Below are 17,127 nucleotides of genomic sequence, written 5' to 3'. Positions count from 1 at the left end.
GGCGCATGCGCGGTCGGCCAGGCCCTGCTCTCCCTGCCTGAGCAGGTGCAGGGATGGGCCCCGCTATGGAGCGGAGGCAGCGAGGATGCTGCGGAGCCCCAGCCTGGGGGTGCCGTCGCCTGCTGCCCTTTCTCAGCGCCCTGCTCTGCGCTTGTGGAGACACTAGCGTCGGTCCGGTAGGGACGGGGAGCAGCGAGCTTCCAGCTATGGTGGGTGCTGTAAGGGAGAAATAAAAGGAGCCGGGGGCCGCCCGGAGAGGCTTCCCATTGCGGTGGGGGGAGCGCAGCCGGGCGTCGCCTCCCCACCCCAAGTGGTCGCAGCCTGGCCCGCGCAAGATGCTCCCCAAGCTGGGCTGAAGAGAAGGCAGGTTGAGTCATCCCTAGAGATGGGCGATGGAGCCATCCATACCAATTAGCCTTCTGTCTGGTTATCAGGGAGGGGTTGGTGAAGATGTTCCCTCTTTCTCTGCCAGCGTGGCTCTGTCCTTACCTAAATGGGGTGACGGGGGGGGCAGATCGTAGTGCCCCAGTGCTTTGGTGGTGGTGCTTTGGTGGCTATAACTGCGTCTGTCTTCCTATTTCTCTCTGTTATAAGGAGGAAAGGGGGAAAGCGGGGAGAAACAAGGACAGGGAATATTTGGTTGGGTACCACCGTCCTGAATGGGTTGGAGGACTTTACACAGAGGCAGTGATGCAAAACAGTGGAGGGCTGAGTGACTTTCTCCCAGTAGGAAACAAGCGATGATGATAATACTGCAGGTCAAGGGAAAGCTCAGATAATTGAAGCTCAGGGATTCAGGGAAAGTAAAAAACGAATGATTTCATAGACATATGAACCAGACAAATGGGCCATTCTTGGCGAGGTGGGGAGGGGTAGTAGTTCTGCTAGACTGAAAACATTTCCTATAGAGCCTTAAGGGTACGTTTCCAGTTTTCTAGGGATTGACCTGCCAATATACAGCATCACTGTATCTACATATTATTGAAAGAGTTAGTATTGCTTTGTGATTAGCAGTAGAAAAAACACAAAACACAAAAAGGAAATCTAGCTATGTCTTCAGATAGATTGGTTTTTTTTTTATCATTATTGGTGATGTGCTGATCTTAGTGTGTACTGATATTTCTGAGGTTTTCTGCAAGCTTTGATGGCATTGTGTGAGACTGCTTCCAGTGGTATCAGCTCAGACAAACAAAAACCATGATGAAAATGCTGCTATTGAAGATATGCAGTGGGAGTGATGTAACTTATTTATTAGATTGTTAGACTGCCTTTATTAGTTTATAAGTTACTCAAGGTGGAAAGCATGCATAATGCTCCTTTCCCCTCCTGTTTTCTCCACAACAACAATCCTCTGAGGTGGGTTGTGCTAAGAGAGAGCAAAATTTGGCTTTTATGCAGACGATGAGATTAGAGCTCAGAGTTTTCTGATTTCTAGTCCAGCACCTTTATCACTATATCAACCTGGCTATTAAGAAATAAAGGAAGAGTTAGTTACTAAACACCGTTTGTATCACTTGGAAGTATACATTGATAGCACACATTTTTGGTATTTTGGACAGTATGAAGAAGGGTGCAATTTTGTTTCTATTCTTGACATTCTTGAATATGCTAATTTTAAGGTGGTATACATTTATGATGGATCCCATAAATAATAGGGGGGGGGAAGTCAATTTCCTGATTTTATTTGTATCCTGCCCTTATTATTTTCTACAAATAACTCAAGGTGGTGAGATATCCAACATACCTTCTTCCTCTTGTTTTTCCCACAACAACAACCCTGGTTGGTTGAGCTGAGAGACAGTGACTGGCTCAAAGTCACCCAGCTGGCTTTCATGGCTAAGGTGGGTCTTGAACTCAAGGTCTCCTGCTTTCTAGCCTGGTGCCTTAACTACTATTTCCCTTGGCTCTCTTAATAAACTAAGGAAATATAACAAGTTACAGAGGAGTGGTGGCTGGGCCATCTAACCTATATGTAATTCTTAATGCACAACTGCATTTGTACGACTGAATCTTCCAATGGAAGCTGATGCTATGCCCAAAAAGTCTTGCAATATGATGTTCAATTTTGAAACTAAAGAAACGTCCTAAAACAGTTTGAAATAAATATTTGGCAGAAGAAAACATCTGCTGCTCAGAAAAGGTAATTTTTTGTAGAAATGCCAAGTAATTATTTAGATCACATCTTTTATATTAAATAAAAAGACATTCTTCTGTTAGAATAAGAAACGAGTAGTGTAGCTATACAGTAATTGAGCCCAAAATTTTGTTGCTAAGTGAAACATTTGTTAAGTGAGTTTTGACCCATTTTACATCCTTTCTTGCCACAACTGTTAAGTGAATCATTGCAGTTGTTAAGTTAGTAACACAGTTGTTAAGTGAATCTGGCTTCCCCATTGACTTTTCTTGTCAGAAGGTTGCAAAAGCTGACCACATGACTCCAGGACACAGCAACCGTCATAAATATGAACCAGTTGCCAAGCATCTGAATTTTGATCATGTAACCATAAGGATGCAACGGTCATAAGTGTGAAAAACAGTCATAAGTCACTTTTTTCAATGCTGTTGTAACTTTGTAAGGTCAGTAAGTGAATTGTTGTAAGTCAAGGACTACCTGTACTTGATTTAGGGGGAAAAGTGCTGATATATACTGATTACAAAAATGATTTTGTAATGATGCTTTATATATGTGAGGGGAGGAGGTAAATGCTATCATTGATGGTTTAGATATGCCTTCAATATGCTTCTTGAAGTTTAAATCTTGAAAAAGTCATATTTTGGGCTTTTTGATATAAGTGGAGTATATTAAGCATAAATAAACCTAAGTACAGGTAGTTCCTAGTTTAAGAATGAGTTCTGTTTCCAAGGTTTGTGTTTAAATCAGATTTGTATGTAGGAATAGTATTTTTGTATGATACCGTATAAGTAGTATTGTAAAATGAATTTGAACTATTTTGCGTTTAACTTGAATCACTGGGTATTTAACTTGAATTTTGCTACAATAAGCTACATTCCTAACTATGGGTTGTCCTTTAAGCAGAACGTTCTTAATCTGGAGACTTGTATAAATACATTTTTCTGGATGGAAATAAATGATTGTACAAGCACAGAAATTGCTTTTCCAGTAATAGTTTTGAGTGACAGCTAACTATATTCACACATTTAACCTAATACATACAAAAATAAATCTAAATGGTCTGGATATTTGATATGGAGAACTATCAAATGAGGAAGAAAAAATACATAAAATAAATGCTGTATTTTTACTGAAAGCTATAGTGGTTATAGTCTAAGAATTCTTTTCATGTAGCTGGCAGCACACATTTGAGTGATGCTGTTACACATCGAAAAACATTTTAAACATTTGCTACTTGAACTCTAGAAGCAGCTGGTCTTCCTTTAATGCAAGACCTAGGTAATTTACCAACTTAATTTGATAGTATATTGTGGAAATTTTCTCTGGAACACAATTTAAAGATGGCAATATTTGGATGGGTTAGCTCTGGATTACTGAATCCTAGTTTGTAGAACCTTTCTCTACTATTCATCTCTGCCACTTACTCTGCTAAATCTACTCAACATTCAGGTGTAGTCTCGTCTCCTATTGTTTTAGAGCAGTGGTTCTCAACCTTTTTAATGCCACGACCCCAACTGGTCGTAAGTCGAGGACTAAACTGGTCGTAAGTCGAGGACTAAACCGGTCGTAAGTCGAGGACTACCCAACCGGTCGTAAGTCAAGGACTTTCCCTGCCCTGGAGCGCCGCGCATGCGCGGTTCCGCCCCCTGCACTGGCCGAGGCGTAGCTGGCAAGCGGCAGAGACGGAGCAGGCCGATCACCAGCTGGCCCAGCCCAAGGGAGGTAAGGCACCCGCCGGAAAAGGGAAAAAAAATGGCCGACAAAAAAAATGGCGGACAGTCTTGCTTGGCGACCCCCGTGAAATGGTCGATCAACCCCAAATGGGGTCCCGACCCACAGGTTGAGAACCACTGCTTTAGAGAGATACCATGTCATAGCCTTTTAAGAAAAGCATCAACAATAGAACCGATAGAAATGAGAAGTGAATACATTGCCTAGGGCAGAGGTCCCCAACCTTTTGGGCACCAGGAACCGGTTATGTAGAGAGAGATTTTTTCCATGGACCGGAGGGGTTGTGGTTTTGTGTGCTGCCTGCATCCCAGACTTTGCTTGTTTGTGCGGCCTTGTTGCTGGCATGCCGTGGCCCAATACCACTCCATGGACCAGGGGTTGGGGACCCCTGGCCTAGGGAACATTACTCAGAAGAGCTTTATAAATGGGATTGTGAGAAGAATTGGTGAATGGAAAGAAGGGGTTGACTATTGTTAGAAGAATCATTTAGTTGAAACTTTAGTTGAATTCATATATAATGCTAAACCAGAATTTTTAAAATTAAGGCTTGTTGAACAAGCTATAATTGATCCATTCACATAATGTAAAGCCATTGTGGTTGAGTTCACACATCTTGCTAATCTGAAAACAAAGAATTAGGAATAAATCAAGTCCTTAAATTAGTCAATAATAGCTTGATGTAGTAACAGCTATCTACCTGTGACCTGGTCTAATAAGTAGTTGCCTTCACTAGAAAGAACCTGAGACTATCACTAATTTGAGTGTATTCTGCAGGATCCAATCTGGGTTGATTATCATGACCAGAGGTTTAGTTGTCCAAGCTTTTGGATTCGTGCTGGAGCCCTCCTCAGGGAACTTCTGAAGAGCTCCAGCACAAGTCCAAAAGCTCAGAAGTCTAAACCCTCTGGTGACCAACCCAGATTGGATCCTGCAACATTATCTTGGGACACATACATTCACCTTCATTCGTGAATGTATTCTTTCTACAACTTTAAACTGGACAGAGTAGAATCCTTGTAAGTTGGCATCTTTTCTTGCCCTAAGCTCCATAAGTACCTTCAGGAAAATGTTATATTCAAATACACCAAAACACATTTTCTAGAGCAGTGGTTCTCAACCTGTGGGTCGGGACCCCATTTGGGGTCGATCGACCATTTCATGGGGGTCACCAAGCAAGGCTGTCCGCCATTTTTTTTGTCCGCCATTTTTCCCCCTTTTCCGGCGGGTGCCTTACCTCCCTTGGGCTGGGCCAGCTGGTGGTCGGCCTGCTCCGTCTCTGCCGCTTGCCAGCTACGCCTCGGCCAGTGCAGGGGGCGGAACCACGCATGTGCGGCGCTCCCGGGCAGGGAAAGTCCTCGACTTACGACCGGTTTAGTCCTCGACTTACAACCGGTTTAGTCCTCGACTTACGACCGGTTGGGGTCGCGGCATTAAAAAGGTTGAGAACCACTGTTCTAGAGGATAGCCGACTTTGGAACACTTTCTCACAGGAAGTTCAACTAGGACCAACTCTGCAAGTCTTTTCACACTTGATCAAGGCATTTTTATTTACCAAGGCACTTTAAGCTGATGCGATTGCCTCCATCTTCATTATAGTTTGATAATATTACTACATTTGTCTGTAGTAATAGTTGCATGAAATACTTTTAGCAATTCTTCAGATTCAGTATCCAAAAGGTACTTTGGAGTTGGGGACACAAACATAACTCCTGACTGTGACACTTGAAAGTTGCCAGGTCATTTCCTGGGATTCTATAGTGGTTTTAAGGTGTTGTAAACAGGTGCTGCATTTGCACTCTCTCAAGCTCTAAAACACTTTCTGGAGATTGAATCTGAAGTACTGTAGAGCCTTAGCAATTAGCCTTTGGTGCTGTTTTTGTATTCATTTGTTAAGTAGTGTACTTCTTGTAGATTGAAGCAACAGATCAAAGAACATACATTGAAATTGTTTGTCCACATTAAAATTAAATAGCATGCAACCAGATTCACCAATTGGCAGACAACCTTTGAAATGTCCTAGAAGCATTTTTATATTATAATCAATATTTCCTTCTAAAGTAATATACCAGGAGATGTAATTCTAGAGAAGTAATTGACTAGTTGAAATGGGCAATTATTTTTTACTATTTTGAGTAAGATCTGCTAATTTTTCTATTGATAATCTGACTAAAACTTATTTTATATATAAACATATTTTAAAAGACAGAATGTAAAAGGCACAAAACAAATGTTACATGCATGTAGCTTGTTATTGTAGAAAACCTTTATTTTTGCTTTAGGCCATAATACAGATCTGTAAACATTTATTGTAACGGAGCAATGCATTTTACATTTCTAGATGCTGCACACAATTGTTACATTGAAAAGCATTAATTTTTCACTACCTATGAAGCCGCCGATGTCAAAAACACCTATACAGTTGGTTCTGTCCAATAGAAACATCATAATCCTTCCCACACAGCAACTGGGAATTTGAACTAATATAATTTTTGGTGAGGATAGATTTTTGTACATTAGATAATTATTTTCAGTGACATATCTGTCTGCAATGCTAGCCGAATATCCTATTTCATGGTATTATGCTGGCACAGCAGTCAGTATATTCCAAAGAGACTTGTCTGCTGATGCAGCAAGTATTAGGACTGGCTTGTTAGTCATTGAATCGAAAATGCACTGTGCCCAGAGTTTACATTATAGTTTAATTATTTTAATAGCTATAAAACTGAAATGGTTGCAAACTAGTAGAGTATGCCCTGTTCAATCTGCTGACCAGTTCTGCTGCTGACTAGTGCTTTGCAGAAAAAGAAGTTGGGGAAAGTATTTATATATTACAGGTTGAAGAAGATAAGCTTTAACTTGGGAATTGCTTATGATAATTTGTATATTTTGGTTTTAATCCATACCTGACTATGACATAGGAAATCTCTGCATCTGGATTTCCCCTCTCTTAGATACAACACCTTTATTCTTTTGATCATGTGCTGTATAAATGGTAATTATGGTAGTACAGTTTATGGAAAACCTTTAGATGACTAGAATGATGAATGTGAAGGACCTTGCTTTAGACATCAGAATTGCTGTTTATACCCTATAATTGTCACTCCTTCATTTTTAGAGAACTATTTAAGGTCTATTCATAGTCTTGTGAGGATTTTAAGTTTTTGACCTTTAAATATCAAACTCATAACACAAATAGATTTACAAATTTGCTTTTGTTTCAAAAACCATTTGCAATCTACTTGAGTTGGGGAGAATTACTGTTGTTCAAAAGTAAACACTGAGCTCCTTTAGGCACACAAACTAAGATATTATCCAGGGCTTTTTTTCTCATAGAACGCCCAGAACGGAGTTCCGGCACCGTTTTTGGATGGAACCTTGTAGGGTAGGCAAGGCGGGTTGTAAGACGTGTGTGAGTTCCGGCATCTTTTTTTTTTTTTTTAAAGAAAAAAAGCACTTACCTATAGTTATTCTTACAATGTCTAATAAAACAATACAAATATTATGATCTATGTATGAATTTTTAGTTCATGCATAAGATTTGCTATGTTATTTTTAACTTTGATCAAGATTTTAACCTGATTACCATTCTACTTCATAATTATTCTAAAGTATTTATTCAAATAAATAAATAAATGAAGACAGTTCTTATTTTAATGGTGAAAAATGGAAAGCATATTTATAAATAATTACAGTGATGCGATTTCTTTGCATTTTTCTATAGTTTTACAACAGTTTGGGGTATTTTTTTAAAGTATTGGAGTATTTTTTAGAGTCTTGCTGACTCCTAGTGACTGCCTGGGATAGTCCTTGCAATTTCCTTGACTAGAGTTTTTGAAAGTGGGTTGCTGATGCCTTCTTCCTAGGGCGAGAGAGAGACTGGACCAAGGTCACCCACCAGGCTTTGTGCCTATGATGTGGCTAGAACTCCCCGTCTCCCAGTTTCTAGCTTGGTGCCTTAACAATAACACCAAACTGGCTCTATATTGTATACAAGTTTACAATTCTTCTATAGCTGCATCTTAGGAAAAAAGCTCGGACTATAATGTTTATTTTCTTTATAGTAATCATTTAAATAGAATAAATTAAACTCTTTTTTGTACCTCCTAGAGTTCTGGTTTTATACATACATACATACATACATACATACATACATGATCATTATAATAGACTAATACTTGATACCAAAGTTCAGTATTAATAAATGAGAATAATTGCTTTTAGATACTTAGTATCCTTGCCTCTACTCCTATCTTTCCCAAAGGCTGTAATAAGACCTTGATATTGCATTTACTACAAGCAAATTAAAATGCTTATCTTAGAATAATATGCTTTTATTATCCTTTGTAGGGACAAATAAAGGTCCTTCTCCATTATTTCTAAGTGGACAGGTCATATATAAGGAAACTAAAGTAATATTCATGAGAGGATAGTTTATGATGGGGAAGTAACCAGTCAGCAGTTTAAAGGACCTTATAGAGGACAGAATGTCTTTGTACATATGAAAAATATAAACTTTAACCTTATAAGGAAAAGCATACATTAAATCAAGGGGAAATGGATACTTTGTCTCATCCATAACTATCCTGTTGCTAGCTTTTATCCCTATAGGACAGATCCAACAATTGTTGCTGAATAAATATTTCTCTTTATTGGTTGGCCTCCTTTACAGGTAGTCCTCACTTAACAACAGTAATTTGGGCTGGAATTTCCAGTCTATTTGTGACTATTGTAATCAGACTTTGTCTAAGGAACAAGCTTTCTTTTGGGTACTGATTTCCCTGTTAATTTATTGGACAAGGATTTGCTTTGTTTTATTGGGAATGGATTTGCTTTGTAAGCCTGGAGCATTGGTGTTTTTTGCACTAAAAAGGCTTGTATTTACAGTCCCAGAGGAACACCCTAATTCAGATCTTGCTCTGATCTCTATCCTGGCTTCCCTTCCCTTTTTTGTTTTTTATCCCCAGTATATATGTTCTTTTCTTGGCTTGGTTGGATTTTGATGTCCCTGGATTTTAGACCTTGCTTTTGAAGTTCAACTCTTCCAGTCTATTCTTTGAACAGATGCCTCTTTGCTTTGGATTGAGGGCATGACCAAGTATTTTGTCATTTGAAGTAGGCATTGCTTCTGTCCCTGCCCTTGGACTCCCCGATTATTCCTCATTCTTTACTGTGCTTAGCCACAAGCATGTGATATAATCTCTGGTGTCTTTGTTCATCCTCATGGTGACTATCTTCACCCAGTGATGTACTATATTTACAAGTTAGGTCTAATTGCTGCTGGCTTTCCACCCCATCTTTGTGCTGTTCAAGCTGTGACTCTCTTCATGGACAAATTCTCTGATCTTCTTATGGGATCTGCCTAATCATATATGCTTATCACCTACATTTGTCCTTGACTCCCCAAACAACTGAGCAAATTGGAAATAGTATTCCTAAAGTCTCCCATCTGTTATTAATTCTTCCTCCCATAATCCCACCTTCCAGTTACATCCTCAACTGACAACTATTCATTTAGTGGCTTTACGAAGTTATAACAGCACTAAAAAAAGTGATTTACAATCTTTTTTCATACTTACGACTGGTCATATGATCAAAATTCGGACATTTGGCAACTGATATGTATTTACGATGGTTGCACTGTCTCAGGGTCAGGTGTTCACCTTTTGTGACCTTCTGACAAGCAAAGTCAGAAGCCAGATTCACTTAACAATTAATTTTTAAGCCAGATTCACTTAACAATTAATTGTTAAGTGACTCTGGCTTAACAATTAATTTTTAAGTGAATCTGGCTTAACAATTAATTGTTAAGTGAATTAATTGTTAAGTGTTAAGTGTTATTAATTTAATAACTGCAGGCATTTACTTAACTGTGGCAAGTAAAGTCATAAACTGTGGCAAACTCACTTAATAACTGTCTTGCTTAGCTATAGAAATTTTGGACTCAACTGTAGTCATAAATCGAGGATTACCTGTACCCTATCTCCTGCTGAAAGTTTTTCCACTCATGATTTTTTTTTATTGCTTATGAACTTCTTCCTCACCCTGATATTCAGTAAAACCCCACTGCAAGTGCTGATTTTTAATTTTATACTCACGTGACATCTTGCCACACTCCCCCTGGGAAACAGGGTGCTGGATATGTGGGCATGGATACGTGGGTATGTACTCCTTTTGAATGTATTAAATTAAGTTCTTTGCTTCCCTTTGTTTCTGCTCAAGTTGGTGACTTACATGCTGTGACTTAAGCTTCTCTTTTAACCTCTAGTTCCTCTATTAATATTTATACAGATAGCTGTTATTGTTTTGAAACTATATCACTGTGGCCATCTTTGCCAAAACCATGGGTTTCTCACATCCTCTGGTTCTTTGATTCAGAATGCTGATTTGTTTCCATTTTACTTATGCCATTCTTCCCTCTGCTGCTGCTGATATTAAAATAAAAGGCCATTCTCAGTGGCAATGAACTTGCTGATTCTTGTGTTAAATATACTGGTCTCCTGTGGTTTCTGTACCGGGTACTTTCCTACCTCTTTTTTTTTATCTTTGCTCTCTGCTCAAAAACTGGACCCAGCCTGGAAGAACTAGATGCAAACGGCATATTTTCCTAGCCCTTTTCAGGCTCTGGATGGCCTCCTGCTAGATGATCCCTCACACTGGTATATCTCCCCATTCAAGCTTAGGCAGAACATACATTTTGTTAATGTAATGTAGTGGCATTGTTACATTACTGGCAAAAGATTTCAGTTTGATATGTGATTAATGGTGTTTATGAGTTAAAGAGTTCTAGCTTCTGTATAGGAAGATATGCAACTATCCCAGAAGGTATAGGATTAACTGGTATCCATGATGCCTTTGTTCATGAATTAAATTAATCAAGCAGCAATGTGTGATGTTATTTATTCATTCTTTAAGACACATGAATTTCTGTTAATATTCAGTGACAAAAAAAATCAGAAAATCCAAAAGGAAGTAGATACTTTTTCACAGAACTGTACTGTACTGTACCTTCAACATTTCTCCTCTGAAACTTTAGATAATCTTGAATTTATTACTTAAGGAATGACTGAAATACTTTGCTTAAAATTGTATTACTTAGTCTTTATTCCAGGTCCATTAAGAATATAAAATCTTCAGTTGTGCTTATTAATGAGCACTTGTTTGATTATTGTCAGTTATTTAGGGAATTCATATTATTTATTGAAGTCCAGTCGAATTTGATGGACAAAGCAAGAGGCGTTAGAATTTGTATCTTTTCCCCAACTGCAGCTAAGAACTTTTTTATATTTGAAAGGACTTCTTTAGCTTTCACCTCTGTAATTTCATCATAAGTAAATATTTTCTTCTTAGCAGATATATCAAAGCACGGATGTTAGAGACAATAGCCAAATACCAGATATTCTTGTTAAAACCATGACTATTGTGATCTCCCTAGTCAGTTCTTGTTTTTTATTCTTGTGGCCCAAATTGAGGCCAAAGAAGCCACAAGATGAAGCAAGACAGTCCTTCAGTATTGCTGAAAACTCTGGGTTGCAAAAATGACTAGAGTTTGAAGTTTTTGCATCTCTCTTGCTGTTGTCTGGTGGGTATTTGGAGTTTACATGCAGATCTGGTATCGATTATAACAAAGATTTATTTTTGAAGTTACCTATGCATCACCTAATTTGGTTAGGTCTATGAGGGTTACTTTGCATTTTTTGTTATACATTCTAGTAAGGATCATTTGGAGTGTGTACCAGTGTATTATCACATGGAGTTATGGTGTAGCTTAAAATGTTATTTTCAAATCTAAATAAAAATAGTGCAATATCCCTTACCTTGACGTGTGATTAGTTAGGACAGATTTTCTCTTCCTACAGTACAACTGCATCTGCTTGCTACTAAGAGGTAAGGAAGTATATAAGCAGGTCATTGATAAAATACCTTAATGTTCTATCAGCCTCTTATTCTACGCTATTTTACTGAGAAATAGATTGAATTTATTTAAGTTGTGGTCTTTCCCAATGCTTGACAGATCTGCAACCAATCCCACACAAGGATTTGCAACTACTGTATATTTTATGCTGGTGATGCTTTTTATGGAAAACCTAGGTAATGATATCATTAAAATTGCTAAGTTCTGACACCAGATTTGATGCAGCCAAAGGGCATTATTCCTGTATAAGTAGACGGTATTACAAAGCTTGAGAAATCCCCAAGATTTTCAGAAATATAAAATAGTATTGCTGGGGGAGGGAATGGAAAAAAATTGGATTGGTGCAAAGGTTTCAGAAACTGTCCAGTGAGAAATAGGTATGATCAACGGTCAAGGCATGCTATTGGCATGGCTGATGCAAAGGAAGTAATAGAAATTTGGGAGGAATAGAATGGGCTGTCTTCCATCCCTGGAATCCTGAAAAGAATGTTTCACATTGCAACGCTGGATTATAGTTGCCATTTCTTCTGTACTATTACCAGTGTTGAATGTGACTTCATATTATAAAATAGGAGGGGTATTATAAAATGCACATGGAATGAATTTAAGAGAATTTAAGTGCATTAGTGGGAAAATTACACTTATCTCCCTACATCAGTGGTTCTCAACCTTTTTAATGCCGTGACCCCCAACCAGTCGTAAGTCGAGGACTAAACCAGTCGTAAGTCGAGGACTAAACCAGTCGTAAGTCGAGGACTAAACCGGTCATAAGTCGAGGACTACCCAACCGGTCGTAAGTCGAGGACTTTCCCTGCCCGGGAGCGCCGCGCATGCGCGGTTCTGTCCCCTGCACCGGCCGAGGCGTAGCTGGCAAGCGGCAGAGACGGAGCAGGCCGACCACCAGCTGGCCCAGCCCAAGGGAGGTAAGGCACTCGCCAGAAAAGGGGAAAAAATGGCGGACAGCCTTGCTTGGCGACCCCCATGAAATGGTCGATCGACCCCAAATGGGGTCGCGACCCATAGGTTGAGAACCACTGCCCTACATAGATTATTATCCTACCTTCATTTTTCCAGGCACTTGTTGAGACCTGGGCTTTCTGAAAGAGAGGGCAGTTTGGAAGATATATGTAGGGAGATATGGCACAGGACAGGGAAAGATTAAGTGCCACTCACTCATCTTAAGCTTTCTTTTTTTAAAAAAAAATCATTCCTTAGCAATCTTTGCAGAAGTAGTTTGCCATTGCCTTATTCCTAGAGCTGAGAATCACCCACCTAGTTTTCATGCTTAAACAGAAGTTCTAGACAGGACTAGAATTCACAGTCAACAGGTTTCTAACTGAGTATCCTTAATCACTATATCAATGTTTCTCAACCTTAGCAACAATAAGTTGTCTGAACTTTAATACCCAGAATTCCTCAGTCAGCAATTCTGGGAGTTGAAATCCATCCATCTTAAAGTTGCCAAGGTTGAGAAACACTCCACTACATCAAACTGGTTCTTGAATATAGTCTTAAACAATCTTAAACATTCATATTTCAATCTATTGTTTCCACTTTTGTCACATCTTTGGTCATATCATACCTTTGGTTTGATCTAGTATGCCTTCTTAGTGCTGATGTTTCTCAGCCAAACCACAGTATAGAAGCCACAGTATGTGAAATGCTCTCTTGGGAGACTTTATATTTGGAAAAATGTTGGACAAACTAAATCTGTAGTCAATCATATTTTTATGCATAAAATATCCTAGCAACTAAAATGAGAATTGTGTACAGATAAAATACCTGAATTTGCATACACAACCAGAAGTTTAACAACGCCTGTAAAGTTGGTAGGACAACATCGCCTTTTGCAATTATTCTTGTCCTATAGTTATCCTCATATATTTAAAAAAGGAAGAAAGGTGAATACATCAACAATTGTGAATTCATATTTCAACTAAAAATGAAACAAGCCAATTAATTATGTGTGTTTGTGTGTGTGTGTGTGTACTATTAAGTTGTGCTATTTTTTAAATATGGGTTTCCTTTGTCTTATTTTCAGAGTTGGTTAAAAAGCTATGGTTATCTGCTTCCATCTGATACAAGAATGTCTGCTCTGCTCTCAGGAAAAGTTATGCAGTCCGCAGTCACCACTATGCAGCAGTTTTACGGCATCCCTGTAACAGGAGTGTTGGATCAGACCACTATTGAGTAAGAATGATTTTTGCAGATACTTGAAATTAATGTTCTTGCCCAGACCATTATCTATAGCATCATGAAACTTTAAAATGTGAGCCTGATAAATTTGCTTGGCATATGCATATACTCTAAGAATGAATATGGTCTGAAAAGTGAGTCAGATTGCCAACCATATCTCTTTCATCACTTAGATCAACATTCTCAACCTTGGCAGTTTTAAGATGAATGGGCTTCAATTCCCAGAATTCTCACCATAGGCAGATGTAATTAACTTCACATCCCAAAGAATTCATCCAGGGATTTCTATTGATTTAACAATTGGTTTAGCAGATACTGCATAGGTCATCAGATAAAATGGGGATAGAAATATACGCTGTATGTAATGGCGCTAGGTTTTAAATGTTATTGTATATGTGTGCAGATATTATGGCCTTATACTATAGTCATTCTATATAAAAGTAGTCCTTGATTAATGATCCTAATTGGGACCAGCAACTTCATCACTAAGTGAAGCAGTCATTAAGCAAAACATCACACAACAGCCCCGCTTAGCAACAGCAGTTCCGACAATCCTAGTTGTGGTTGTTAAGTAAGATATCATATATTATACAACATGCAACCTCTTGCTGGCTTCCTCCACTGACTTGCTTATCTGAAGCCAGCTGGGAAGGTCACAAATGGTAATCATATGACTGCAGGATGCTGCAATTCTTGTAAATGCATGACAGTTGCTAAATGCCTGAATTGTGATCACCTGACTGCAGGGATGCTGTGACTGTCAAAAGCACCATCATAACTTTGGGAGTCATGAAACAAATGGTCATTAAGCAAGGATTTTCTGTACACAGAAGTACTATGTGCGTGGAACCTGGTTTGCATAAATCCCACAAGTATCTTTTTTTCATTTCCAGCTTCCAGTATATAGTACAGAAGTAATTTTGTGATTCCTTAATGAATTGATGGTCTCAGCACAATGAATATATCTGTCAACATCCAGCTCAAGAATCCATATAAAACTCCAGGTTTATTCCGTTTCCGAAAGTCTTACTGTTTATTGAATACACTGCATGGTAATGTCGAAGCAAAACTTAACTCTGAGGTTCCAACACCAAATCATAGACTTAATAATTTTCCCAGCCAAACCTCCAACGTCTTACATAGTCCATATAAACAAGTTGACTTTGTTGTAGGAACCGTCTGCTTCAAATCCACACCTGTTATGGTGTCCTTGAAAAGGTTTCAGGCCCTCGTGGTCTTCAGCAGAATCGTAGAAGTTTCGTTTCTCCATCTAACCCACTTGAAAGCAACACCTCCCCCCTTACTCTAAAGGCAAGTTGAAATACAGAGCCACATAGCTGCCAAAGTTTCATCCTTGACAATATCAGATAATGCTTTTACTGTGCAATCACACAATCTCAAAATTTTTTAGGGGACTCAGATTCCATTACCTTCTATTGCAGCCTTCCTGTTTTCTCCATAGTTTCATCCACCGAAAATCCATTATGGAGCAAAGTAACTCATTATGGACTGGTTGCTAATCCATCTGAAAGTATTCTAACATTATAAAATGTAATACAGATAGTCCTTGACTTACAACTGCAATTGAATCCAAAATTTCTGTTGCTAAGTGAAAAATTTGTTAAGTTAGTTTTGTCCCATTTTATGACCTTTCTTGCCACAGTTGTTAGGTGAATAACTGCTGTTGTTAAGTTAGCAACACAATTGTTCAGTGAATCTGACTTCCCCATTGACTTTGCTTATCAGAAGGTTGCAGAAGGTGACCCTGGGATATAGCATCTGTCACAAATATGAGTCAGTTGCCAAGTATCTAAATTTTGATCACTTGACCATGGGGATGCTGCAATAGTCATAAGTATGAAGAATGGTCATAAGTCACTTTTTCAATGCTGTTGTAACTGAATGGTTTTACTGAACTGCCTGTAAACTATATACAGTGAAACAACGCTCTCTACTGCCACACATGGTTGAAGTTCCAGAGATGGAATTTTTCACCTTCTTTCTGGAGGAAGAAATTTTGACATAGCTGATACCTTGTAGTCTGCTCCAAACTAACTAGCTCCAAAGTTCAAACTTACTTCTCTAACCTATGTCAAAATTGCCTTTTTAATCTCTTTTGGTACACTTTCTCTAGACTGGCCAGAACTTTAGTCTACCTTGACCAACAGATAGGCCATCAAGCTTGTCCAAATTGATTGGCAATCTATTTTCAATTCTGCTAGATACATCAACAAAAGAGGCTGAAATGGCTCAAAGCCCTATTTTTGTACCATATATTCCTGACTCATCAGGAATCTTTTTACTTTCTAGGTGGATGAAAAAACCTCGCTGTGGTGTTCCTGATCATCCCCATCTAAGCCATAGACGAAGGATTAAGCGATATGCACTTACTGGACAAAAATGGAGGCAGAAGCATATTACCTACAGGTATAACCCAACATGTTAACAATTTAGTGGAGTTTATACTTTAAATATTATGCAATGCCACCAGCCTTGGCACTGATTCATATTCCTTGCTCAAGGGGAAACTTGACAGGGAATTCTAGGTGGTATACTCCCAATACATCTGGAAACTTAAACAGTTTTGAGTATAATTTTTTTATAGTATGTGAACTTATTTATGGATGTAAAACTTCAGTTCAGTGACATAGTCTTTTCAGTGCATTTTATAATAATAATATTAATAATAATAATAATATTATTATTATTATTAATAATAATAATAATAAAAAAAATTGGAAGGGACTTGGAGGTCACCTAGTCCAACCCCCTGCTCAGGCAGGAAACCCTATACCATTTCAGACAAATGGCTGTCTAGTCTCTTCTTAAAAACTTCCAGTGTTGGAGCATTCACCGCTTCTGGAGGCAGGTTGTTCCACTGGTTATTTGTTCTAACTGCCAGGAAGTTTCTCCTTAGTTCTAGGTTGCTTCTCTCCTTGATTAGTTTCCATCCATAAAAAGCTTTAGCTTTTTATATTTAGCTTTCATTAAAAGCAAGTTTTGGATATTCTTCTACATAGGAGTTAGTAGTGTTTCTTGGAGTCTTTTTTAGGACTACAATTAAAATCAATATATTAAATATTAATTAAATATTAAACATAAGAAAAAAGAGTATAAAATAATGTATTTTCATGTAGATCACATTTCATTTGCC

General features: G+C 38.4%; 1 protein-coding gene across 2 annotated transcripts in view; it reads left to right on the top strand.

Annotated features, from left to right (window-relative positions):
* Nucleotides 1-53: 53 nt before the first annotated feature.
* Nucleotides 54-17,127, top strand: part of MMP24 (matrix metallopeptidase 24) — a 42,827-nt gene continuing 25,753 nt past the window's right edge. The window contains exons 1-3 of one of the 2 annotated variants that reach the window (XM_029284060.1): nucleotides 54-176; nucleotides 13,819-13,967; nucleotides 16,284-16,400. In XM_029284060.1, coding sequence (XP_029139893.1) covers nucleotides 54-176; nucleotides 13,819-13,967; nucleotides 16,284-16,400 — 389 coding nt within the window. Of the gene's footprint in view, nucleotides 210-13,818; nucleotides 13,968-16,283; nucleotides 16,401-17,127 lie in introns of both variants that reach the window. The other variant, XM_015815587.2, reaches the window with a different exon arrangement.

The sequence above is a fragment of the Protobothrops mucrosquamatus genome, unplaced genomic scaffold (assembly GCF_001527695.2).
Source record: "Protobothrops mucrosquamatus isolate PMUCROS unplaced genomic scaffold, P.Mucros_1.0 scaffold351, whole genome shotgun sequence".
NCBI classification, from domain to species: Eukaryota; Metazoa; Chordata; class Lepidosauria; order Squamata; family Viperidae; genus Protobothrops; species Protobothrops mucrosquamatus.
The sequence above is the reverse complement of the archived record's forward strand: the minus strand, read 5'-3'. Positions and strand labels throughout refer to the sequence as shown.